The following is a 26,209-nucleotide window of genomic DNA, read 5'->3' as shown; positions in this document are numbered from 1 at the left end:
TGGGGTTGGGTCCTGTCTCAGCTCAGAGAATGCTGTGTGGCCTTGGGGAACTCACTGCCCCTCTCTGGGCTGCAGGTTCTCCAGTGGGAACGGCGTCGGGAGGGCTCTTTGGTGGCTCTGCTTCTTACACAGAAACCAGTGTCCTGGAGGTTTCTTGTTCCCGTCACAGAGTGGTGGCAGGCACACAGGGGGTCCTAGGATGCCTTTGTGCCTCAGTCGGGTACCCGGATGAGAGGCCTGGGCGCCTACAGTCCACCCGTGTGACCTAGATCTGTCTCTGGTCACTGCTGAGATGGAGGCTTTCCTGCTTTTGTGGCCTCCCAAGGGAAACGGGGACAGACGGACGAGATGAGGGTCAGACCAGCCTCCGTCGAATCCCAGGTCCAACCAGGTGCGGTGGCCCATGCTGTCATCCCAGGGGCTTGGGAGGCTGAGGCAGGAGGATTGCAAGGTGGAGGCCGGCCTCAGCCCTGAGCAACTCAGGGAGACCCTGTCTCTAAATAAAATACAAAAAGGGCTGGGGACGGGGCTCAGGGGTCAAGTGCCCCTGGGTTCAGTCCCTGGTGCCACAATGACATGAAATGGGATGCATGAGTCCCTCTCAGCTGTCCTGTGGGTGGCTTCTCTAGGGGACTAAATAGGGACCCCCGTGTGTTTCCCAGAATATCTGCGCACCGGTCCGTCCCCGACACTCCAAGGTGCTCACAGGAAAAGTGTCACTTTGGAGAGAGAGCCTGTCCTTTGGGCCCCTGCGTTAACCTGCCAAGTTGTGTCTTAAGGTCTTGGCCTTGAAAAAATGTTACTTATGACAATTTTGGTCACAATGCTATTTTTTCTTGGAATGGAACCCAGGAGCCCTTCACCATGGAGCCCTGTCCCCAGCCCCTTTTATTTTTATTTTATTTTTTTAAATTTTTTGAGATAGGGTCTCACTAGGTGGTCGAGGCTGGCCTCCACCTTGCAATCCTCCTGCCTCGGCCTCCCGAGCTGCTGGAATGGCCGATGTGGACCCACGGCGCCCAGTATCTGAGCCTGAGTTTCTAGAAGAATCCAGACTCAGGTGACCAGAAGGCAAAGCAACTCTCTGAACTCGACAGAAACGAGCCCAGCAGCGAGTTTATTGTGGGGTGATGAGGCCTCCCGGCCTCCTGGCCTCCTGGCCTCCCGGTCTGCAGGGGACTCCAGGCCCTGGGTTCAGGGCCAAGGCTCCGTGGAGGCGCACAGCAGCCGAGCCAGGAGCACCAGGCCCAGGATGGCCACGGCCCCCAGGGCCACGTCCCACCAGACCCCGGGGTAGACCCAGGTGTCCTGGATGTCCCAACCACAGTTGCCCAGTTGGAAGCCGGTCAGGTGGCCCAGGGGACGGCCGGTGGCCAGGTCGGGGCTGGCGCAGTGCAGCTCCTCCAGGGCCTCGGGCAGGCGGTCCTCCATCCAGAGGCGCAGGTAGGTGAGGTGGCAGTCACAGTGCCAGGGGTTGCCGGCCACCTCCAGGATCTGCAGCTGGGGCAGGTGGTCCAGGGCCCCTGGGGACACTGTCCTCAGGCTGTTGTTGGACAGCAGCAGGCGGCGGGTGCGGGCGGGCAGGGCGGGCAGGGTCCCCAGGCCCCGGGCCCGGCAGTCCACGGCCAGCCCCATGGATGGCAGGCTGCGGCAGGTGCAAGAGACAGGGCAGTCGGAGGTGGCCTCGGCCAGGGCCCAGCACAGGACAAGGACGCCCCAGGCAGCCATCAGGGCAGGCGGGCTCTGTGGGCACAGGGGACCCGCTCAGGACGGCCTGGTCACCCACACCCAGGACCAGGGCCCCCACTGTCCTCCCCCACTGGGCCTCGACGTTCCCCTCTGTGAACTGGGTGACGGGGGGCGGCCAGCTCGGGGCCCTGCTTGGGGACCGTCCCTGATAATCAGAAGGCAGGACAGGCAGGGGACCCTGTTCTGCTGTGGCTGTGAGTGTCCCCGTGGAGTACCAAGGATGGAACCCAGGGCCACTGGACCCCCGAGCCCCATCCCAGCCCTTTTTATATTTTATTTAGGGACAGGGTCTCGCTGAGTTGCTTAGGGCTGAGGCTGGCCTCCACCTTGCCATCCTCCTGCCTCAGCCTCCCCAGCTCCGAGATGGCAGGCGTGCACACACCCCCCACCACCAAGGCCCAGGTCCCCAGCAGCCTGGGAGGAGGGACAGGGACAGCCTTCTGTCTCCCTCCCAGCCCCAGCGAGGATAGGCAGGGTGACAAGGGAACACTCACCTGTGGGCTTGGGTCGGGGCCCCCTCTGTGGCCTGTGCTGTCCTGGCAGAGGCTGTGGTGACAAAGCCCAGGGAGGAGGGGACAGTGGCTGCTGTTTGAGTGACAGGAAGGGAAGGATGGAAATAGCCCGGCTTATCTCTCACCACCAGAGGGGGTGGCCCCAGGACCTCAGGCCCGTGCCAGGGGACGGAAGGGGACCCTAGGGGGCTGGGCCTGCCGGAGAGAGAGATGGCCCCCCACTGGGCCCAGGAGGAGGGGAGGCCTCCTGGAGGAGGTGGCCCCTGGGATGAGAGACTCCGGGTTGTTCCTGAGACTCAGTCTTCCTCATCCGTGAAATGGAGCCACACACCCCGCCCGTCCCCGTCCCTGGCCGGCTCCTCTTCCAGGTGCTCGGCCCCGGGAGGCTCCCACTGGCCGAGGATTTTGAGGAGGTCATTGAGGAGGTCACGGCTCTTTGCATTGATAAAACGAGGCTGGCCTCTGATTTGTGATCCTCCTGCCTCAGCCTCCTAAGCCATCGTAGAACTTTTGTCTCCTGTGATTAAAAGGATCAAACATGGTCCTGCTTGTGAGGCGAGAGGCCAGCGTGTCCCCGTGCACCTCAGCACAGGTGCTTTGACCTCTCAGCCCTGCTTGTCCCCCGGGGGTGCCTCAGGAACCAATTGGCTCTGGTCAGAAATGAAGAGTGTCCTTCTCCTATCTGTTGACCAACTGTCATGTCTCTTTCCTTGTATGGCAGGGACCCTGGGTCTCTGGTTAAGTGACAGCAGGTTGACTTTGCTTCTGAAAAATACCTCCAGATGATTTAGACTGGGCCCGTCCTCCCAGAGGCTCGGGAGGCTGAGGCAGGAGGATCGCAAGGTGGAGGCCAGCCTCTGCCAAAGCGAGGCCCTGAGCCACTCAGCAAGAGACCCTGTCTCTAAATAAAATAGAAAAAAGGGCTGGGGACAGGGGGTCAGGGATTCAGTGACCCTGGGTTCAATCCCTGGGACCCCCCCCCAAAAAAAAAACCCAGAAAAATCCTCCATAATTTTAAAAGGGAACTCAAAAATATTAGGTAGGGATCTGAGGTCACAGGCGACTTCCGGAGGCCTGGGGACATTGCAATGCGTTACACTCGAGCTCCCTGACCCCCCTGCGCCTGACCCCGGGCTGGCAGGTCACTGGAAGGCGCCTGTCCCTTCTTCCATCCGGGGAACGCGCTCGCCCCCTGGTGGCCAGAGCGAGGAACTACAGGGTGCTTTTCGGTGGTCCCCGGAGGCCGTGGAAAGGTCAACTGCATATTTTTGCCAGAAGGTGACAGAGAGGGACATTAGTTAGAACTTCCCAGAAAACATTTTTTTTAATGAGTTGCAGACCATTTGAGTACCCACGGGAGCCCTTCTAGAAAGAGGCCAAAGTCAGGCGCGGTGGCACACGCCTGTGATTCCAGAGGCTCGGGAGGCTGAGGCAGGAGGATCGCAAGGTGGAGGCCAGCCTCAGCCACTTAGCAAGGCCCTGAGCCACTCAGCGAGACCCTGTCTCTAAATAAAATAGAAAAAGGGGCTGGGGACAGGGCTCAGGGGTCAAGTGGCTGAGGCTGGCCTCCACCTTGCAATCCTCCTGCCTCAGCCTCCTGAGCTGCTGGGATGACAGGCATGCACCACTGTGCCCGGCCTCCACTTAGGACCTCACTATGATCTTGCTGTTGATATTTTGGGACAGTCTTGTCTGTTACGCCAAAGAAAAAAATTAGTAAAAATAAAGGTTTTTTAAAATTTTTACTTAGTCGATCTTTTCTTATGATTTTCTTTTCTTTATGTGGACCCCGGGGGGATTTACCATCCAGATACCTTCCTCTTGGCTTCTTAGTCACGGAAGTTTCTAGCAACATGTCCACCACGGCTCCTTGACTGTAATGTGTCAGAGATAGTCTCCATTTCTAATATTATTATTATTTTTATTATTATTTTATTTCTAATATTTCTCCCCCTCCTCAGCTCGGGAGGCTGAGGCAGGAGGATCGCAAGGTGGAGGCCAGCCTCAGCCACTTAGCCAGGCCCTGGGGGTTGAACTCAGGGCCCCTCAACCCCTGATCCCCATCCCCAGCCCTTTTTCTATTTTACTTAGAGCCAGGGTCTCCCTGAGTTGCTCAGGGCCTCACTGAATGGCTGAGGCTGGCCTCCACCTTGCGATCCTCCTGCCTCAGCCTCCCGAGTCACTGGGAGGACAGGTGGGTGTCACCGGGCCCAGCTCAGCAGGGCTTCACTGTGGACTGTGGTGTCAGGAAGGCAGGGACTGTGACGGGAGGTGGGGGAAGGCCCAAGGAAGGGGTAGCCTTCAGGACCTCCCGAGTGCTGATGATGTGACTGTGGTGAGGCCGGTCGTGGAGGCCGGGTGGATGGCGGTCAGGCTGACCAGTGGTGTCCACGGGCTGTGTCCGTGACCTCAGCAGGAGAGGACAAGGGGCTTGGCGAGAGCGGGGTTTGCAGAGGCCTGTCCTGGGGGTGACCTCTGCAGGAGCTCACAGCCAGCCAGGGCTCGGTGCAGGGCGTCCAGCACAGCCGAGGGCCCAGGTGGGCCTTCTGCACAGAGAGAAGAGACGGGGGAGTGGGGACACGCTGGTCCCCGTGCCCCTGAGCCACGTTCCTCCTGCCAGGGGTCACTCCACCCCTGAGCCCCGTCCCCAGCCATTTTTCTATTTTATTGAGAGACAGGGTCTCGCTGAGTGGCTCAGGGCCTTGCTAAGTGGCTGAGGCTGGCCTCCACCTTGCGATCCTCCTGCCCCAGCCTCCTAAGCCGCTGGGATGATGGCCACTGTGCCCCCGCGGTATTTTGAACCTTCTAAAGCCTGTTCCTGACTCCCAGGTGGATGAGGGACCACGGTGTGAGCCTTTGTTCGCTGCCAGGGCTCAGGTGTGTCCAGTATCCTGAATGGTCCCCGGCACCCAGGGGGGGGACCCGAAACTGTGGGCCAGAAGCTCGCCCTCTCTTCAGGGGTGTTCAGGACAGGAATCGTGTCACCACCGTGCACACAGAACACTCACAAAAGCCGGGGACTGTGGCCCACGCCTGTCACCCCAGCAGCTCGGGAGGCTGAGGCAGGAGGATCGAAAGGACACGGAGGACAGGGAGTGCTGTTCGACATCTGCCCAGTCGCTCTCCTACCCTGTGCTGGGTTCCTCCAGGCGTCCAGGGTGCTCAGCAGGATCTGCCCCAGGGCTCTTTTCGAGATGTTCTTCAAAAGAAACGGAGACAGGAGGGGATCAGACCACGGGTGGTGGGTCGTCCCTCAGCAGGTGAGTTTCTATGCAGCAACCTGGGGACGGATAAAGTGTCCCCACCCATGGGCTGCCCACACTGGGCTCCTCACAGACCCTTGGTGGGGGGATGGAGCCTCGTGCAGGTGCCATTGCATCAGAGATCATGTATGCAGTGGCTCACACCTGTCATCCCAGGGGCTGGGGAGGCTGAGGCAGGAGGATCACAAGTTGGAGGCCAGCCTCAGCCACTTGGGGAGGCCCTGAGCAACTCAGAGAGACCCTGTCTCTAAATAAAATACAAAAAGGGCTGGGGACGGGGCTCAGGGGTGGAGTGACCCCGGGGGGTCCATGCACAGTACTGTCCCCAAACGGGGTGACAGCCTCCAGCCTGAGTGGAGGCCACATGCTGCTGCAGACAGGACCCTGTCCCCTCTGCCGTGGGCCCACCAGGTCGAGGAGCCTCTGCAGGAGCTGCAGGACGTCGGCCAGCTTCTCCTCCAGCAGCGACAGCCGCACCCGCTCCGTCTCCACCATCTGCAGCTCCAGCCTCAGGTGCTCATCCTCCACCCCCTTCTGGGACTCTACCTGCGGGGACAGCGTTCACCCGGATGTGTCGCCCCATCGTCGGAGCACCCCACAGGGTCACTGTCCTGCCTGAGCCTTCTCCAGAGGTCATCATGTCCAGCTCCCTCCTGCCCACCGGGCAGATAAACCCCCCAGACTCCTTTAGTTTGGCAGTGAGGCCCAGAGGAGTCAAGTGCCTGGCCCAAAGTTGCACAGCACACGTGGAACCTGATCTAAGAACTTGCACATCTTATTTCCCAGTCGGAGGACTCCACTGTCCCTTCTCCGTCTGGTTTCTTCTTTTTTGAAAACACGGTGGCCTGTCATCCCAGCAGCTCGGGAGGCTGAGGCAGGAGGATCCCAAGGTGGAGGCCAGCCTTAGCCACTCGACCCCTGAACCCCGTCCCCAGCCCCTTTTCTATTTTATTTAGACACAGGGTCTCGCTGAGTTGCTCAGGGCCTGGCTAAGTTGCTGAGGCTGGCCTCCACCTTGCGATCCTCCTGCCTCAGCCTCCTGAGCCGCTGGGGTGACAGGCCTGGGCCACTGAGCCCGGCTTTGAGATGGGACCTTTTCCGTCACACCCAACAAATCTCAATCGAAGGAAATGGCCTCTCCTTTCTGAGTCCCGGTTTTCTCACCCGTGAGTGGGCACAGGGCCCTGGTCCTTCTCGCCATGAGAGACTCTGGGACTGTCCCCCCCTCTGTCCTCGGGCCCTGCTGACCTCCTCCATGGGTGTCCCCAGGGCCTTCCCACCGAAGCCCTGGGCCTGCAGCTGCCCCACCAGCCTCGCGATGTGGGCCTCCAGCTCCCCCAGGCTGCAGGCGTGGTCCGTGCCACCACAGTGGCCGGAGGAGGTTTGGCAGGTCCTCGATGGCCCCTCGTCACACCTGCTCAACAGGGGAGCAACGTCGTCCTTGAGACCAAGTCACCCTCTGGGCCTCTGTGTCAATCCAAGGAACCCCCAAAGGCCCCCCTGTGACCTCCCCGACTCCTTCCCACCCCCCTGCACCAGCCACAGCACCCTGCTCCCCGCCCCACCCACCCACCAACCCCAGGGCCTTTGCACTTGCGGTGGCCACTTCCCCGTGCCCTTCCCTCATGGCCTCCGAGGGCGACTCCCTCATTCCCTTCAGGGCTTTGCTCAAATGGCCCCAGCGTCCCCTGTTCCCCCGTCCCCTGCTTTCTCTCTTTCTGTGACAGTCCCTAAAACAAGTCCAGGACCGGAGCACAACCATCTTGCTGCTTCCTAATTTCCAGATGCCTCGAGTTTTGCACGGTCCCAGGGACTGAACCCAGGGGCCCTCCACCCCTGAGCCCTGTCCCCAGCCCCTTTTTCTATTCATTTAGAGACAGGGCCTCGCTAAGTGGCTGAGGCTGGCCTCCACCTTGCGATCCTCCTGCCTCAGCCTCCTGAGCCCCTGGGAGGACAGGTGGCTCCTATCGTCAGCTCCTGAGGTTCAAGCTGTCACTTGGCCCTGCTGACTTCCTCCACGGGTGTCCCCAGGGTCTTCCCACTGAAGGTGGGTCCCTTGCCCTCTGCAGGCTCTGGGCTTCCTGGACCACCCCTCACAGTCCCACCTGGTGTCCTCCCACAACGTACCTGCCCTGACAGCCAGAGGGCCACTTGGCCTGGGCCTCTGATGGCCTCTTCTGCCTCCGCCACATCTCGTCCTCTTCCTCCTCTTCATCAGAGGCCGCCTGGCCCTCCACGGAGCGGAACAGCTGTTCGTCCACTGCGGGTGGCGGGGGACACAAAATTCAGGGACATGGGACCCTGGAGGGTGGGGACCAGCGAGTCCTGTGGCCCCCTCAGTCAGGAGAGGCTGAGACCATCCCTCAAGAGCTGGGCCGGGCTCCGCAGAGTCTGGGACTGATAAATGGTTGAGGCCGGCCTCCGACTTTCAATCCTCCTGCCTCAGCCTCCCAACCCCCTGGGATGACATCCATGCACCACCGCACCTGGCCACCCACTTATTCTTAAGGTCAAGATTTTTGTGGTGAGGGGCTTCGGGAAAAGGGGTCCCTCGGAGCTCAGGAAGTCCCCAGCCTGAGCAGCTGGGCGGGTGCAGCGGGATGGTCACCGACATTGAGAGTCCTGTGACCTGAGAGCCAGACTGGGCACAGGGGACGGACCTTCATCCAGGGTTCTGCTCTCTGACTGCCAGCCTTGCTCTGGAGCGGTGGCCGTGGCTCTGGTCCCAGTCTCCTCAGGGCCACCCCTCTTGACTCCTGGCTCTGGGCTGCCTTGAGGGGGCGTTGAGAGTTGGGGACCCTGTGACCTGCCGGCAGGAGGAGAGACCCAGGTACTGAGAAGGAGGAGAGGCTGGCAGGAGGGTCCAGCCTCTGCTGCTCCTGGGGAGTCAGCCTCCCGCGGGCCACAACTGAGCCACATCCATGGAGAAGGCGGATGTCACTCATTTGCTAAGTGGCTGAGGCTGGCCTCCAACCTGTGATCCTCCTCCCTCAGCCTCCCAAACTGCTGAGAGGACAGGCCGAGCCTGTGAAGCTTATCTCTCTATATTTTAAATCAATAAATGAAAATATTCCCTGGTTCGAGCTGCAGGGCAGGCAGCCCGGAGATGGCCCTGGGCACCGCAGGGAGGTCACAGTGACCATTGAGGACCAGCTGCAGGAAGGTCCAGGATTCAGGCTCCACAGTGGACACAAGACCCATTCAAGGGCACTTGAATGGCCCTCTGAGCCCAAGAGAGAGAGGGATCTGTGGAGCAGCACGCGTGACACTGGAGGGACATGGGCCTGGGGGGCGCCCAAGCAAGTGACCAGGACGAGACGTGGACCTGGGGGGCGGAGGGCGGTTCTGCAGGCAGCAGAGACCGAAGGGAGGCGTGGCATGTGGCTCCTCCCACATAATCAGCATAACCCAGCCCTGGCCACTGTGATTGGCTCATGGCTGCGCGGGCTAGCCAATGAGACACGAGGGGCTGTCTGAAGGGGCTGAAGGGGGCGGAGCAGAACCTCTCCCTCCTGCAATTCCCTTTGCCGCCGCTGGGTGGCTCAGGGAGCCGGGGAGAGGACCAGGTCTGGAACTGTGAGCTGGAATATTATTCGGCTTTGAAAAAGAAGGAAGTTCTCAGCTGGGTGCCATGGGGCACGCCTGTCATCCCAGCAGCTCCGGAGGCTGAGGCAGGAGGATCGAGAGTTGGAGGCCAGCCTCAGCAAGTTAGTGAGGCGCTGAGCAACACAGAGGTAGCTCAGAGATGGTGAGAGAGTTGTGGAGGTCACACAGCAGTTCTCCTGGGAAGCCAAACCCAGTGCTGGTGGCTCCGGGACCCCGTGGCTTTTTGCACCAGAAAACGGAGGGAGGGGTGTGTCCGATGGCACCCTGGGACGCGGGAGGGGGTGGGGGGAGAGCAACATCTGGTCCTTGTCAGATTATGTAAGCTGCTGGGCTGGGAGCCACTGTGGCCGTCAGACTCCAGCAGGAGGAAGACCTCAGAGGCTCTCCCCTGGGGGCATCTGCGAGGCGAGGCAGGCAGATGTGGCCAGCTGCAGGGAACGCCCAGCCGCACCAGGACTCCGTGTGAGGGCAGAGGGACCCGCCACCAGGGCCCGCCTTTCCCCAGAACTACCCAGAGCCAAGAGGGTGGCCGGCGTCGTTCCGGCCACCTCCAGCTCACCCCTGAGCCCCGTCCCCAGGCTTTTATTTTTTTTTACTTTGAGACGGTCTTGCTGAGTTGCTGACGGCCCTGCTAAGTGGCTGAGGCTGGCCTTCAACTTGCGATCCTCCTGCCTCAGCCTCCTGAGCTGCTGGGATGACAGGTGTGCGCCACCCCACCCAGCTGGGAGGTGGAGCCTAGCAGGAGGAGGAGCCTAGCAGGAGGTGGAACCTAGTGGGAGGTGGAGCCTAACAGGAGGTGGAGCCTAGTGGGAGGTGGAGCCTAGCAGGAGGTGGAGCCTAGCAGGAGGAGGAGCCTAGCAGGAGGAGGAGCCTAGCAGGAGGTGGAGCCTAGCGGGAGGTGGTGCCTAGCAGGAGGTGGAGCCTAGTAGGAGGTGGAGCCTAGCAGGAGGAGGAGCCTAGCAGGAGGTGGAGCCTAGCAGGAGGTGGAACCTAGTGGGAGGTGGAGCCTAGCAGGAGGTGGAGCCTAGTGGGAGGTGGAGCCTAGCAGGAGGTGGTGCCTAGCAGGAGGAGGAGCCTAGCAGGAGGTGGAACCTAGCGGGAGGTGGAGCCTAGCAGGAGGTGGAGCCTAGTGGGAGGTGGAGCCTAGCAGGAGGTGGAGCCTAGTGGGAGGTGGAGCCTAGCGGGAGGCAGTTAGGTTATTGGGGCGGGGCCCAGAGGGGATCCTTGAGCCCCAGATTTTTCCTCTCTCCTCTCTGCTTCCTGGCCGTGAGGGATGGCCAGTTTGGCTCTGCCCTGGGCTCCTGCCAGCAGGGACTGGGACGTCCTAAACAGGTCCCAAGAGTAAACCTCTCTTTCCCTCGAGGTGCTGGGGGACCCAAACCAGGCCCTCATGCATTCTAAATACACACCCTTCCACTGAGTGACACTCTTAGCCCAGCCTTTTCTCTTTATAAGTTAATGATCTCAGGGGTTTTGTTACAGCAGTCGAAAGCTGACTAATACAGATGGATTTTTTTTTTTTTTTGGTACTGGGCATTGAACCCAGGGGCCCTCGACCCCTGAGCCCCATCCTCAGCCCTATTTTGTGTTTTATTTAGAGACAGGGTCTCACTGAGTCTCTCAGGGCCTCGATAACTTGCCGAGGCCAGCCTCCAACTTTCGATCCTCCTTCCTGGGCCTCCCAAGCTGCTGGGATGACAGGGGAGGGCCACCGTGCCCGGCTCTCATTTGAGATCATAATCAATATCTCTGTGTGGGAGCCATTCTGAGTTGGGGTTCATGTTGTTGGTAGCGTAAACACAAAGAACTGAATCCGGCCTCTCCCTGAATGAACTTGGGGGAGAGATTCTTCCCTAGAGCCTCCAGATGTGGCTAAGGACCCTTTGATTTTGGCCTTGTGAGAGCCCAAGCCGAGGACCCAGCCAAGCTTGCCCCGACTTGTGGCCTCCACAGCTGTGAGGTCATGGATCTGGGTTATTTCAAGACACTTCGTTTCTGGGTGTTTGTTGTGGTTGTGATAGAAACCAAATAGAACCACCCAGACAGTCCCAGCCTTTCTGTGTGGTCAGCAGGACGTGGATGATTACCCCTGGCAGTGACCAGGGAGGAGAGGGGAGGGGCCTGAAGTCATGGTGATGAGCCTTTCCCTTTGCCAAGGATCGGTTTAGAAACAGGTAGAAAGAGTCATTTTTTTCTGTCTCTGGATATGGCAGTGATGGCTGGGGCTATGGCAGCTATTTTGTGAATATGCAGGAGGTAGACCATCTGGACAGGCGTTCAATGAGGTTGCACAGATCAAGTGCTTGGCTCAGTCCCTCAGGCCCAGCAGGTGCTTAGAAATCCATGGCCTGTGTTTCTGAGTCAGTGCTGCCCGCTTCTGCCTCCCAAGCAGGATATCCATTTAAAACCATGCCTAGCTCTGGGTGGAGGCTGTATTATTTATTTTGGGGGGTACAAAGGACTGAACCCAGGGGTGCTTAACCCCTGAGCCCTGTCCTCAGCTCTATTTTCTATTTTATTTAGAGACAGGGTCTCACTGAGTGGCTCAGGGCCTTGCTAAGTGGCCGAGGCTGGCCTCCACCTTGTGATCCTCCTGCCTTAGCCTCCCCAGCCGTTGGGATGACAGGCCTGTGTGTTCTCTTTTATGTGGAAGCCAGGAGCTTGCTTCAAGGCCTATGTGGACCCCCTGAGATCAGCTCTCTTAATAGACACCTGCAGAATACCCCACAGCAACCATAGATCAGTGTTTGAAGGAACCACGGGAGCCTGTCCCCCAAGGTGGCTCATCAAAAGACCGACACCCTTCCTGGCCTCTATTTTTTTTTTTTTTTTTCTGGCACAGACAGGAGCTGTCACTGGTGTTTGGCCTTCAGAGCAGGCCAAGCCCTCCCTGGGAGCTCCTGGGGTTTGCCCAGAGTGGTTTCCTCTTTTAAAAAGGATGTTTCCGGACCGAAGAAGCTCGCAGGAAATAGGAGACAGGCCTGAGAATTCAGAGAACAACAGGAGGAAGAGCCAAAAATAAATCACCGAGAGGGGACCGTGGGGGACAGTCCTGGGGGGTCCTCTGGGCTGTAGAGCATCCTCATTTTTTTTTTGGCCCCAGGGATGGAACCCAGGTCCACTTAACCCCTGAGCCCCAGCCCTTTTTCTATTTTATTTAGAGACAGGGTCTCGCTGAGTGGCTCAGGGCCTCGCTAAATGGCTGAGGCTGGCCTCCAAGTTGCAATCCTCCTGCCTCAGCCTCCCGAGTGGCTGGGAGGACAGGCCTTCTTTCCATAGAAGCCACACTCTCCTGAAAACCGTTTCGTGCAGCTGAACACAGCGGCACACACCTGGGATTCTGGCCACTCGGGAGGCTGAGGCAGGAGGATTGCAAGTTAGAGGCCAGCCTCAGCCACTTGGCAATACCTTGCCTCCCATCAATAAGTAAATAAGTGGAGCTGGGGAGAGAGCACTCCTGGTTTCGATGCCCAGGAAAGGAAAGAGAGAAAGAAAGAAAAACAGAGCCGGGGGCACGCTTGTCAACCCAGCAGCTCAGGAGGCTGAGGCAGGAGGATGGCAAGTTGGAGGCCGGCCTCAGCAATTTAGATCCTAAGCAACTCAGTGCGACCCTGCCTCAAAGTTAAAAAAATAAAAAGGGCTGGGGAGGGGGCTCGGTGGTTAAGCACCCCTGGGCTCAATCCTTGGACCAAAAAAAAAAAAAAAAAAAAAAAGGTTCATTCTTCCCAAGAGCCATCAAGACATGTGCACAGTGGCTGAAAAAACTCCAACTCATCCCTCAATACCCAGCTCCAAGGAAGACATTGCCCCCTGACCCTTGGCAGTGTCACCAGGCCGTCCTCTGCCACTCTTAACTGAAACAGTACTTTGCTTCCTGGGTGGGCCCCATAACCAAGGGTCTTTCTGGGGTCTCTGGTCTCTGAATAAAAACGCCACACAGCACCCCTCCCCTTTCTTTTCCTTTTCTTTTCTTTTTTTTGGTGGGGCACGTTCTATTGGGGGAAAAATTCCAAAGGCGGGATGAGCACTTCCTGAGTCTGAGTGCTGCTCTAGGTACTCCGAACACCCCGACCCTTTAAATATGCAAATGAACTTCCCAGGCTTCCTAGGTCCCATTTTATGGATGGGGAAATCGAGGCCCCCCAAAGGTCACACTCCCACACTCCACCCGGCGGCAGCCCCTCCCTCAATATTCAGACTGAGACCCAGAAGGAGGGGCCCCGTCCCGCCTTGGCCCCGCCCCTCCGCCCCGCTTTGGCCCCGCCCCTCCGCCCCGCCTTGGCCCCGCCCCTCCGCCCCTCCCCGCCCTCGCCCCGCCCCTCCGCCCGCCTTGGCCCCGCCCCTCCGCCCCGCCTTGGCCCCGCCCCTCCGCCCCGCCCTCGCCCCGCCCCTCCGCCCCGCCCTCGCCCCGCCCCACCCTCGCCCCGCCCCCTGCCGAGGCTGGCTAGAAGAAGAGACCGAGGGTCCCAGAGGTGAAAGGGACTTCTCACTGAATCCGTGGGAAAGCTGGGCCTCCTGAGCCTTCTCTGCGCCCTGAGGGCCCCAGGGGTCCCCCTCACTCCCTCCCTCGTCCCCCACCCCTGACCTGTTCACTGGCCCTCTCCGCCAGGTCACATGCTGCAGTTGGGCGGAAGAAAGGAGGTCGCCTGGCCTCTGGGTCCCCAACATCACGGTGGCCTCGGATCTAGCAGCCCACCCCTTCCCCCTGCCTCCTCCCAACAACAAAGCCACAGAGGTCAGGCCTGTCCCCCTGCAGCTGAGCTGAGCTCCATTTTCTGCTCTTTGGAATTCCAGCCTCTGATCCCTGTCCCCACCGTCCTGTCCCCAAGTGTCCCCAGTGGCCACAGAGCCCAGCTAGGCAAACTGCCAAGACACCAGATGTCTCAAGAGAAGGAAGTGCTTTGAGCCTCCCCAATCCCGGGACAAGGACAAGCCCTCCAAGGAGCAGGACGCACCAGGTCACCCAGGGCCACCGCAGGGCCACCTCACCTGGGGTTTTCTGTAGAGACAATTTTTTAAAAATATTTTTATTCTTCCTCAATATATTTTTTTAGTGACAGGGATGGAACCCAGGGCCACTTAACCCCCGAGCCCCGTCCCCAGCCCTTTTTATTTAGAGACAGGGTCTCGCTGAGCTGCTGAGGGTTGAGGCTGGCCTCCACCTTACAGTCCTCCTGCCTCAGCCTCCCAAGCTGCTGGGATGCCAGGCGTGGGCCACTGCATGTGGCTTGCAGGGATATTTTTGAGGACGGCACCCCTTCGGATGCTTGGCTGTCCATCTGTTCCTGCAGCCCTACTGTGTGTCTCCACCAAGTTCTCATGCTGCCTCAGTAGGGCTCCCAGAGAGGGAAGGAGGCTGGGAATAACTGTCTTTAAGGCCCATTGTCCCCAGCCAGCTTGGGAGCACCCAGATAGCACAGAAGTCCCCCTCGAGTCACCCCTAAACCATTTGTAGCCACATCTTCAGCTCACGTGGGGAGCCGGGGGTGACAGTGAAATGTCTTTAGAAGGTTCAAGGGTCCTAAGTCAGAGGGTCAAGGGTTGGTGTACCCATGACCAAGATGACAAAAATCCCACCCTTTGGGGGGTTTTGTTCCTCAAATCCTCTAGGTCTTGCTGGGTGTGGTGGCGCACACCTGTGATCCCAGAGGCTCAGGAGGCTGAGGCAGGAGGATCGCAAGGTGGAGGCCGGCCTCAGCAACAGTGAGGCCCTAAGCCACTCAGGGAGACCCTGTCTCTAAATAAAACACAAAATAGGGCTGGGGACCGGGCTCAGGGGTTGAGTGTCCCTGGGTTCAATCCCTGGTACCAAAAAATGAAAAAATAAAATAAAATAATAAAAAACCCTCTGGGTCCCCAGGGCTCCCTATTTGCAAACTTAGGAAACTCTAAGCTAAGAAACTCATCATACAAATGACCCAGAACCAGGCTTTGGTGGAACTCACTGGGACACCAGATGGTGAACACCTGAGGACACTCAGATCCAATGACAGCAAGCCCCAGGACACTGGAGAATAAGCACAGTTGTTCCTGAGGGTCTTCTGCAGAGCCCAGTCTATTCCCGGGTTCCAAAGGAGACCCAGAGTGGAGGCTGGGCGAGGCTCGCATTTGCAATGGTGCCTGTGGCCTGGGGCTGGGGCTCAGGGGACAGTGCACCTGCCTAGTCATGGGGGGCCCTGGGTTCGATCCTCAGCACCCCATATAAATAAATGAAAAAAATAAAGGTATGGTGTCCAATTTAAAAAAAATATATGAGAAATAGTAATCTAAAAAAATGAAATAAATTAAATAAAGGTATGGTGTCCATGTATGACCAAAAATATTTTTCAAAAATGGTGCATGTCACCGACCATGCGATGGTAATAGTCTACTGCTATAGTCGATTGTTTAAGGAAAAAATGATAAGTCTGCACATGCTCAGTACCCATGGGATTTACGTATATGTGTACATTTTATATGTCTATACATTTATATAAAATTGATTTTATATTATTATATATTTATTCTTATATAATAATTCTATATTTAATATCCTATTATATTTACTTATTTATATTTTTAAAAATAATTTTATTTATTTATTTATTTAATATGTTGCTGCTGAGAATCGAACCCAGGACCTCGCACAGGCAAGGCAAGTGTTGTACCACTGAGCCACAACCCTAGCCTCTCTCTCTCTATTTATATATATATGTTTATATATAAATTCCATCTGTACTGAGCATGTAAGGCTTTTCTTAAATAAATATATATATATATAAGTTATATATGAATATGTAAATTTATTTATATGTATATAAATTTATTTATATATAAATATATAAATTTAGTATTATAGGTATATAAACTTATTTATATATGAATATATAAAATTATTTATATATGAATTATAAATTTATTCATATATGAATATATAAATTTATGTATATATGTATATAAATTTATTTATCTATGAATTTAAATTTATTTATAAATGTATATAAATTTATATGTGCACACACCAGAATGGAACTCCGGGGGGTGCTTAACCACTGAGCCACATCCCTAGACCTTGTAATTTTTAAATTTTGAAACAAGGTCTCACTAAGTTGCTTCAGGCCTCAGGCTCAATGACTGAGGCTGGCCTCCACCTTGCGATCCTCCTGCCCCAGCCTCCCGAGCTGCCGGGATGACTGCCCAACGGTTTTCTGTATATTTTTTCGGTCCTCCGTCAGTGGAATGCGTTGAGTGGGCAGCTCAGGGCAAAGGAGGGCTGAGGGTATAGTTAAAAGCTAGAGAGATCAAGGATTGGGTAGAACCCATGATGGAAGGGCTAAGCAGGGTGGAAATGAAAATCGTGAAAAAGTCCCCAACAGAAGTCCCAGGAGGAGACCATCAGGTCCTGGGAGGGAAGCCGGCCGAGGTGGGAGCCTCTGTTTTCTGCGTAGGTGATCCCCAGTAAAGCCACCCAGGCCTGGGGGTGTCCTCACTTGAACCAAGCCCCTCAGGACGCCCACAGTTATCGTCTAGGGGGGCTGGGCGTCTGGGAAAGGGTATTGGAAACTAGCAGATGCTGGGTCATTCCAAATGGCTTCAAGCTGACATTCCTGAAGACAATCCAGTCATTCCACTGCTCCCCCCTCCTGCTCCCCGTCCCCCAAGGGCACATCTGCTGAGCACCTGGAACTTTCTAGCGTGATCTCACTTACAAGGGAGAGATGGGCTCTTTCCTCCCAGTAATTGCTGCCGAGGAGGGGTGGGCCGCTCCCCAATCAGGCTCACAGACCTATCCTTGAAGAGTTATTTGCTCCTTCAGCGACTGATGATTCTTCTTCTTAATTATTATTATTTTGGTGCCAGGGATTGAACCCAGGGGCGCTTAACCCCTGAGCCCCATCCCCAGCCCCTTTTTAAATATTTTATTTAGAGACAGGGTCTCGCTGAGTTGCTTAGCACCTCACTAAGTGACTGAGGCTGGCCTCCAACTTTCTATCCTCCTGCCTCAGCCTCCCGAGCCGCTGGGATGACAGGCGTACGCTACCGCGCCCAGCTCCTCTTCTTCTTTACAAATGGAACTCTGATTGCATTTGGGGCGAACATGACTCTCTTGCAGGCGGGAGGACACACATGATAATTTCTGGCCAGTGAGATATAGGTGTAAGTTCTATTGGGGAACAAAGGCATGTCCCCCTTGAGAGGAAAAATTTCCCCATTCCCAATGTTGCCTGTCCTCTTTCTTGTGTCTGAACAGCAGATGCAAAGGCTGGAGGCTCTGCAGCCACTTTGTAACCATGAATCAATGGGGGGGGGAGAAGTCACGTGGAAAGAAAGTTCACAGGTCGTGGGGAGCAGGCAGACCTTACTTTTCCATTTTCTGGCCTTGGGGGTATGTTATTTAGCGTCTCACAGCCTCACTTCCACCAATCTGTAAAGTGGGTTAACATAGCTACCTTGTCCAGTCTTGGGAGTGTTCAGCGGTATCGCGGCTAGGAATCCATCTATTCTACTGTAGAGGGCGACTTTCATGTTTGCCGTCCCTTTGACCAAGGACTAATTGGGACCTTAACAGCAAAACAAAGAAGAAATCCTTTATTTCTCCTCTTGGAGAGGCTTCCAAGGCTGGACCTGGGCCTCAAGCCAAGGAGCCCTGGGCTCTTTAGCCCATCAGCAATGCAAACAGGAAACCACTATCCAAACAGTGGAGCTGCAGGAGGCTGGCCCGAGTCAGCCTCTCTGGAGGCCTGCCTCCCCCCCAGCTGTGGAGACTGGTTCAAAGCCAAACCCCTTCTGGCTGCCCTGCCCCCCAGCCCCCCAGCCCGAACCAGACCATCTTCCTCTCAAACTGCAGGATAAAAGCTCTGGGCTGTCACTGCTCCCCCCTCCTCCTGTCTCTTTGTCACCAGGAGCCAGGGTAATTTTTTATTGAGATGCAGATCAGCTTCTGACCCCCGTTGAGTGAAACTTTTTCCGTGGGTTCCTGTTCTTGGAAGGGGAAAAACTAAATTCCTTGTGTCCACCTTCCAGATTCTAAGAGGCCTGACCTTTTCTGGTCCCTGGGGCTTTCTTTGTCCCCTGACGACTCTTTTTAGTTTCTGGAATGTTCCATCAGGTCTCCCTGGCCTGGAGGCTTTGCCTCAACTCATTTTGAGCAGAGAACATTCTTCCCTCTCCACCATCCTGTGCTCCGAGTCACCCTCTCCAGGGTGGGCAGAGCCTGCTGCAGGCACGGTGGGAGTCCCTGTCCCTTCACTCCTACGCCTGTGTCCCCCATGTTCACTAGTGACTATCCAGGGCAGGGATTTGGGTCTGCCTTGTTCACAGTCACATCCCTGATGCTGCACATGGTCTCTGGCCAGGCAGGGAGGCGGGCCTTGTGATTTGAAGACCCAGGAAGCTCTGTTTACTGAGCACCTACTCTGTGCAACTCAGAACCTCCTCGCCTCTTCACAGCCAGTCTCAGAGGCAGGGACTCCACCACGACAGGAAACAGGTTCCAAGAGGGCTGGGGACTTGCCCATAGCAGCCCTGCCGGGATTTGAACCTGGTCCAGCTAGAGCCAGGGTCATGATAAACCTGTTTCCTCGTTGGAAGGACAGGAACCTAACAGGACCCACCTCATGGCGCTGTCTTACTTCAACAAGGCAAGCCACCATGACTCAGGGCTCCCACACACTGACAGCCTCGGGATAAGAATATAGATTATTCCTAAGGAGAAGAATCAACGGTGGGCGGTGGTGCCCGCCTGTCATCCCAGGGAGAAGGGAGGCTGAGATCTCAAGTTCAAAGCCAGCCTCAGCAAGTTAGCAACTCAGAGAGACCCTGTCTCTAAATAGAAGATAAAAAGGGCTGGGGATGGGGCTCCATGGTAAAGTGCCCCTGGGTGCCATCCTTGGTTCCAAAAAAAAAATATATAATATAATATAAATAAAATAAAAATAAATAAAATATAAAATAAAATGAAAAATAAAATAAAAATATAAAATGAAATAAAAAATAAAATAAAAAATATAAAATAAAGTAAAATAAAAAAAATAAAATAGTAAAAAATAATAAAATAAAAAATAAAAAAAACCCTCAAAACATCGTAACTCCACATCATGTCACATCATGTCAACCACAAAAATGCCAAGTTATACTCCACGTAGGCAGGACAGTCAAAATACATCCTGCTGTCATGTGCAACTAAAAAGAATAAATTTAAAAAATTGAAGAAGAATCCGTCCACCCATTGGGATCTCTGAAGGGATGAATAGACTGCGTGACCAGAAGGCTAGATGCACAGATGCAGAACAAGAAGAAAAGTCGCGAAGTATTTAAAAAACCCAAGAACTGATGAATGAATGAGGAGACTACAGAATGCAGGAGCAAACCTAGAAACCCCTGGCTGGGGGGGGGCGGGGGACAATGCACAGCTGAGCTTTGGGGAAACGTGAGCTGATTGGGCGCTTCCTGGTCATGCCCCCTCTTATCTTAGCGCTAATTGGGCGGTATTCTAACCACGCCCCCTCGCTGGTTGGGGCATCCTGGCCACGCCCCTCTCACCCGCTGCGCTGGTTGGATGCACCCTGACCACACCCCTCTGACACAGAGCTGATTGAGCGCTTCCTGGCCACACCCCCTCTTATCTTAGCGCTGATTGGGCATATTCTAATACGCCCCCTTGCCCACGTAGTGTTGGTTGGGCCCATCCTGGTCTCGCCCCTCTCCTGGTAGCGCTGGTTGGGTACATCCAGACCACACCCCTCTCACGCTAGCTTATTGGGTGCATCCTGGCCACACCCATCTTATCTTAGCGCTGATTGGGCGTATTCTAATACGCCCCCTCTGTATACTGGGTAAAAATGGGAGTTCATAACCCACTTGAATCAAAGTGTGAAATATGATATGTCAAGAACTATGTAATGTTTTGAACAACCAACAAAAAAATTAAAGGAAAAAAAATAAAATAAAGGAACTCAGTTTACTCATGTAAAAAAATAATAATAATAATACGTCCCCTCGCCCATGTAGTGCTGGTTGGGCGCATCCTGGTCACGCCCCTCTCTCCCCGTAGCGCTGGTTGGGTGCATCCTGACCACACCCCTCTCATGCATACAGCTGATTGGGCGCTTCTTGGCTACGCCCCCTCTTAGCGCTGATTGGGCGCATTCTAACTACGCCCCCTCACCCATGTAGTGCTGGTTGGGCGCATCCTGGTCACGCCCCTCTTTCCCCCCTGTAGCGCTGGTTGGGTGCATCCTGACCACACCCCTCTCATGCGTACAGCTGATTGGGCGCTTCTTGGCTACGCCCCCTCTTAGCGCTGATTGGGCGTATTCTAACTTCGCCCCCTCACCCATGTAGTGCTGGTTGGGCGAATCCTGGTCACGCCCCTTCTCACCTGTAGCGCTGTAGCTCCGCCTCCAGCTGCTGCACCCAGCGCTGCAAACTGGGCACTTGCTGTGCCAGTGCCTCCAGCTCCCGCACGCGGCTCAGGCTGCGCAGCACGGCCTGCCGGGCCTCCTCTGCGCGTCGCCGCACCTCGGCCTGGCCCTGCTGCAGCCTCCCAGCGCGGGCCTCCGCCGCCGCCAGCGCTCCCTGCGCCTGTCGCAGCTCCCGCGCCACCACCTCGGGCCTGCCGCATCCCTCTTCGTGCGCGCCTGCCTGGCTCTTCCAGAGGCCAACCTGTGGGGACAGGGGACCAGGGGGCAGGAGGTGAGCCCTGGTACCAGATGCATGACACGGATGCCAGCCACGACGGCTGCCCCCATTCCCGCGCATGCAGAAGCACGTTGGCAAAACAGTGGCGCACGTTAATTGCAGGCTCTGCTTCCCAGTGCCAGGGTTTCCTATAAGAGCCTAGTGTCTGGATTCATTCAGTACTCAGAATGTCCCTGATGAGGCTGGAACTTGAACGGTTCCCCCTTTAGAGGCACGAAGCCCATATTCTGTCCTTTGCATGGTGACAATGATTCCTAAACTATGTGACTTTTTCTTGGCCTCTGTCCTGCATTTGTACCATTCAACCTGGCGCTTCTCATGCCCCAGACTTGGGCTTGGGCACCTCAAACGGGAAGATTCCAGTTTCCTTGAGGCTCATTGAGGAGGGGGCGGGGTTTGTCTGTCCTGTTGACTGCGGTGTCCCCAGAACCCAACAGCTAGCACACAGTAGGTGCCCAATAAATGATAATGCATGATCAGGAACCATCTTTTCACCCGCATCCTAGTGATTTCACGTCCTGGGGATACTGTCCCATCTCCACTCTGGGCTCTGTCACCTGCACTTCCGCTTCCACACCCATATGGCCACTGAAAGCCAGCACCTTGACACTTCTCTGCATCAGGACCATCCTCTCTGCCCCCTCCTGGCCAGGTGACTGGCGAGGGAGGGAGGGTGTTCATATAAAGTTGAGGCAGGGGACTGGGGATGTGGCTCAAGTGGCATGCGTGGGGCGCTGGGTTCGATCCTCAGCACCACACACAAATAAAATAAAGATGTTGTGTCCACTAAAAAATAAATATTAAAAAAATTCTCTCTCTCTTTCTGTCAGCCTGGTGACCCATGCCTGTCATCCCAGCAGCAGGGGAGGCTGAGGCAGGAGGATCCCAAGTTGGAGGCCAGTTTCAGCAACTTAGCAAGGCCCTCAGCAACTCAGCGAGACCCTATCTCTAAAAAAAATATAAAAAGGGCTGGGGACGGGGCTCAGTGGTTAAGCACCCCTGGGTTCAATCCCTGGTACTAAAAAAAAAAAAAATGAGGGGGGTGTGGACAAGATGGGCAGAAATGGTGACTGAGAGCTGGGGATGGTTGTTTGGGGCAGGTTTGGAGGCTAGGAGTGGCAGGGAGCAGGATTGGCACAGGAAGTAAGAGGGTTGAAAGGGGGTGGGATGGCGTGGGGCTGCCCTCTCTTCCCTCCCTCGTCCTCTGCCCACCCTGGGCCCAGCCTGCAGTTCCGATGCCACCCACCATACCACTTTGGCCACCAGCCTGCGGGCGCGCACCTGCAACGCTAGACAGCGGGCGTCGCTGCTCTGCAGCGCGGCGCGCAGGTCCTCCACCAGCTCGCGGAGGCTGCTGTTCTCCTCCTCCAGCCTCGCCACGCGCTCGCCCTCCGGGCCCTCGGGGCCACCCTCGTCGGGACCCTGCACCCGGGTCGGGTGCTGGCGGCGGCGGCGGCGACGCGGGCGGCGCAGGCGGATCTGCGTCTCGATGTGTTCGCTGAGCGCTCCGCGGGGCAGCCGGGGACCCGCGCGGGTGCCAAAGTAGCCGCAGAGGCGCGCGTGGAACTGGCGGAAGGTGAGCTCCGGGGGCTCCGCGCGCAGCGCCAGCCGCGCCTCCTCCTGGGCGTCTGCGTCTCCATCAGCGGCCACATCCCCGGAGGAGGTCCCATCCCCGGAGTCTCCAGGGGTCGCATCCCCGGTGGCCTCCCCGGAGGCGGCGCCCTCGGCGCGCAGCCCCAAAACCGCGCAGAGCGCGCGGAAGTCGGAGCGCGGAAGGCGACCTGCGCCTCGGCAGTCCAGGTGGTGGAAGACCTCCTGCAGGTACTGGTCCAGGCCGGTGGCCAGCACCACGATCTCGTTCTCCACGCCGCGATCCAGGCCGTAGTGGTGAGCCAGGGCGCTCAGCAGCCACTGCGTGCGCCGCGCCGGCCTCCGATACGGGTCTCCAACCGCGGCCTCCGCGCTGGCCTCCTCCGCGCTCGGGCCGGCCGGCTCCATCGCGGCGGCCCTCGGTTCCCTGGCTCCGGTTCCTCCGCCCTGCCACTTCCAGGGGCGGCCCCAGAGTTTCCCGAAAGGAGGAGCTTGGCGATGGCAGTCTGGTTGGACCGTGTCCAGCGGCAGATGCGCAGAAACCCTGGGTTGACCTCAGTTGCTTTGGAGGGATCCCTGCGACCCGGGCGCACCAGTGTCCTCAGCCTCTCGGGGGCGGTTCCAGCGTCGGCTCTTTGCCTCCCACTTTGGGGCGGTCGGAGTGGCTCGGTCCCCACCCTCCACTGTGCGCGGAGACCTTTGCGCCCCAACAGTTCAGCCACCAGCTCTCCAAAGACGCTTCTCGGTCGGCCGTGGTGGTGCAGAGAGCCCCATTTGGGAACTAGAAAAGAAGAGGAAACAGATTTAGCAGGAAAGGGGACAAGGTGAGGGACAGCCCGGGGGGAGGGAAGCCACTACGTGAAGCCTGGGATCGCCTAGAGCTGAGTGCGCGCATGCGCCTTGGAGGCTGGGGGGACTGGACTCCCCAGAAAGCAGTTCCACCTGCCTCGGAAATTGGCCTTGGGGACCTGAGTTTCAATTCTGGCCCGAGATGAGCTTCAAAGGTTGCTTTTAAGTCTTTTTAGTCTCTTTGATGTCTTGGAACACATTTCTGGAAGGTGAAAGAAAAACTTACTTGACTGCTCATCTCTATTCCTGAATGGACAGGATGGTGTCCACCTGTTATCTGTTTTGGGAGCAGTTGTTCAGCCACTTTGGAGCAAGAGGCTCCACTATCCTTGTCTACTAGATGGGTAGACTCTTGCATTTGTGGTTTTTAAATATCAAATCCTATCCGGTGTGGTGGCGCAGTAGTTTGGGAGGCTGAGGCAGGAGGATTGCAAGTTTGCTGCCAGCCTCAACAATTTTCGAGGCCCTAAACAACTTAGCAACATGCTTTCTCAAAAAAGTAATAGTATTAATAATACTAGTAATAGTAATAATAATAATAATAATAATAATAATAATAGGGCTGAGAATGGGGCTTAGTGGTTTATTTCTTTTATTTAAATAAATCAAATCATGCCACTAAAATTGAGTCTCTGCCACAGTATCCACGTCAGCACATTCCCATTCATTCTTGAAAACTTTGTCCAAGGGGCACCTTGATTGGAAAGGAGTTAGCTGCCTCACCTCAAAACCATTTTCTACATTAAAAAAAATTATAAAACTAATAGAAAGGGGACAAAAAGTTGTGTGCCATTTCCACTCCTTGGCTTCTACCTTAGAAAAACGCAGGGCCACTGGATGGTCACTGCCTCATTGTTTATAGTAATGAGGGACTGGCATCTAAAGACATGAGCCAGGAAAAAAAATCAGGGATGAGCAAACACAGCGAGCTTCACTATATTATGTACAATGTTAATGTGTGTGTAACTGTAGCAACAGTGGTGCACACCCAGTGGCTCAGGAGGCTGAGGCAGGAGGATCGCAAGTTGGAGGCCAGCCTCAACGATAGCAAGGCCCCAAGCAACTCAGTGAGACCCTGTCTCTCAATAAAATATAAAAAGGGGCTGGGGACGGGGCTATTTTGTATTTTATTTAGAGACAGGGTCTCGCTGAGTTGCTGAGGCTGGCCTCCAACTTGTGATCCTCTTGCCTCAGCCTCCGGAGGTGCTAGTATTAGAGGCATGGGTTACCAACTACCAGCCAAAATCTAATTTTTTGATATTTGTTCTGGGCGATTCTTAGGCACATCTAGGGAATCTGATTTGATTTCCTAGTATTGCTGAGACTGGGTTGCCCAGGCAAACAAGTGACATGCCTCTGTCCCCTGTCACCACGGTGGTAACTGCTTGTGCTAAAGGAATCCTTTGAACAGTCACTTTCCTGGCCCAGTCAATATTGAAAAGAAAGCCTCTCAGAATCTGGCTCTGGAGACCGTTCCCTGGTCACAGCAGCTGCCCTGCACCTCGGGGGCCTGGGGTATAATGGCACACTGTGGGGCCTGTCCCTCTGTGGGGCCCGGTTACCAGGGGCCTTGGAAATCATTCCAATTGTATCCATAAGGTTTTTGTTTGAGGTTCAAAGTGAGCAAACTCCCGGGTCTCTTTTGTATGAGCTGGGGGAGGGGGTGGAGGGAGGGGAGGGGGGAGGGGGAGAGGCCCTGGCAAAGAAACCCTTCTCTGAAGTCACTTCTGTATCCTTGGAGGCAATTCCAACTGTGCATTGTTCAAAGTCTAGAAAAATGCTAACAGGCAAAGAAATCCACCATCCTGTCACCAAGAGGGGACCCTGGTTCCTTCGGGCAGTATGTATTTCCAGACTTTTTGCATTTATGAGTGTTTGAAGGGGACGATTCTACAGGATGTCAATTGTACCCCCATTGAATTTGACATAAAAAGCACAGATCGCTTTGCACATGAACCAAGCATTAAAATAAACAGCGTTGCCATCGTTAACTTTTCTCCATAGTTCATCGAGTTACCCGGGTGTGTCTGTCCCAAGAAGTGGTTTCCTCCTTCTCCTCCTCCTTTCTTTTTTTTCCAACTGGGGATTTAACCAGGGGCACTCAACCCCCCTAAGCCACATCCCCAGCCCTCTTTTTTTTTTTTTTTGAATTTTATTTAGAGACAGGGTCTCACTGAGTTGCTTAGGGTCTTTTCGCTGAGGCTGGCCTCCAACTTGCTATCCTCCTGCCTCAGCCTCCTCAATTGCTGGGATTACAGGTGTGTGCCACTGTACCTGGCCAAGAAGTGGTTTTCAACGTTTTCTTCATTAAAATAATATGGAGAACAGTTTGTTCTGGATCCTGGGTGATGTAATATTGGGTCAAGGAGTACAAACACTCTTTTCCCCACCTGATTCATTATCAAAGTACAGCCTAACCAATTTTTTTTTGTACCAGAGATTGAACCCAGGGGTGCTTAGCCACAAGCCACATCCCCAGCCCCCCCTTTTTAAAATTTATTTAGAGACAGGGTCTTGCTAAGTTGCTGAGGGCCTGGCTAAGTTGCTGAGGCTGGCCTCCAACTTTCGATCCTCCTGCCTCAGCCTCCGGAGGTGCTGGTATTACAGATATGGGCCAGAATCTAATTTCTGATATTTGTTCTGCGGGATTCTTAGGCACATCTAGGGAAGAAATATGGTCAGCTCATGGCAGCCAGGAAAAGGAATGAGAGAGAGGGACAGACAGAGATAGACAGAGCCACACCACCGGAGAGGGTACTTCTCCAATGACCTACTTCCTTTCACTAGGCTCCACCCCCAGTAATGCATTTAGCCTTCAAAGGATTAATCCATGGATAAGGGCAAAGCCCTTGTGAACTAGTCATTGCTTAAAAGCCCCATTTTTGAACCTTGCGGCATGGGGATACCATGCTTCCAACACACAAGCCTGTGGGGGAACATTCTAGACCCAAACCCTAAGAG

The 26,209-nt window shown here is 55.6% G+C and overlaps 2 protein-coding genes across 11 annotated transcripts in view; one reads left to right on the top strand and one right to left on the bottom strand.

Moving 5' to 3' along the window:
* Nucleotides 1-984: 984 nt before the first annotated feature.
* EFCC1 (EF-hand and coiled-coil domain containing 1) lies at nt 985-22,979 on the bottom strand. Of its 10 annotated transcripts, none has more exons than XM_081276080.1 (9): nt 22,091-22,979; nt 20,490-20,773; nt 8,185-8,330; nt 7,652-7,784; nt 6,689-6,938; nt 5,933-6,070; nt 5,270-5,460; nt 2,244-2,334; nt 1,006-1,743 (listed from the first exon to the last, which is right to left on the bottom strand). In XM_081276080.1, exons 1-9 carry the CDS (start codon nt 22,805-22,807, stop codon nt 1,195-1,197), a joined length of 2,499 nt encoding a protein of 832 aa, XP_081132206.1. In that variant the 5' UTR covers nt 22,808-22,979; the 3' UTR covers nt 1,006-1,194. The 10 variants fall into 10 exon arrangements, with proteins under 10 accessions (XP_081132214.1, XP_081132215.1, XP_081132207.1 ...); XM_081276082.1 differs by having other exon boundaries at nt 1,008-1,743; nt 6,773-6,938; XM_081276085.1 differs by having other exon boundaries at nt 1,585-1,743; nt 5,391-5,460.
* The window catches only part of CFAP92 (cilia and flagella associated protein 92 (putative)), a gene marked incomplete at its 5' end in the record, with an annotated part of 44,515 nt that continues 41,203 nt past the window's right edge, over nt 22,898-26,209 (top strand). The window contains one exon of the mRNA XM_081276079.1: nt 22,898-23,223. Within this exon, the coding sequence (XP_081132205.1) occupies nt 22,898-23,223 (326 nt within the window). The remainder of the gene's footprint in view (nt 23,224-26,209) is intronic.

Source organism: Spermophilus citellus (genome assembly GCF_964194105.1).
Source record: "Spermophilus citellus genome assembly, chromosome: 19".
Lineage (NCBI taxonomy): Eukaryota > Metazoa > Chordata > Mammalia > Rodentia > Sciuridae > Spermophilus > Spermophilus citellus.
This window is presented reverse-complemented; position numbering and strand designations above follow the sequence as displayed.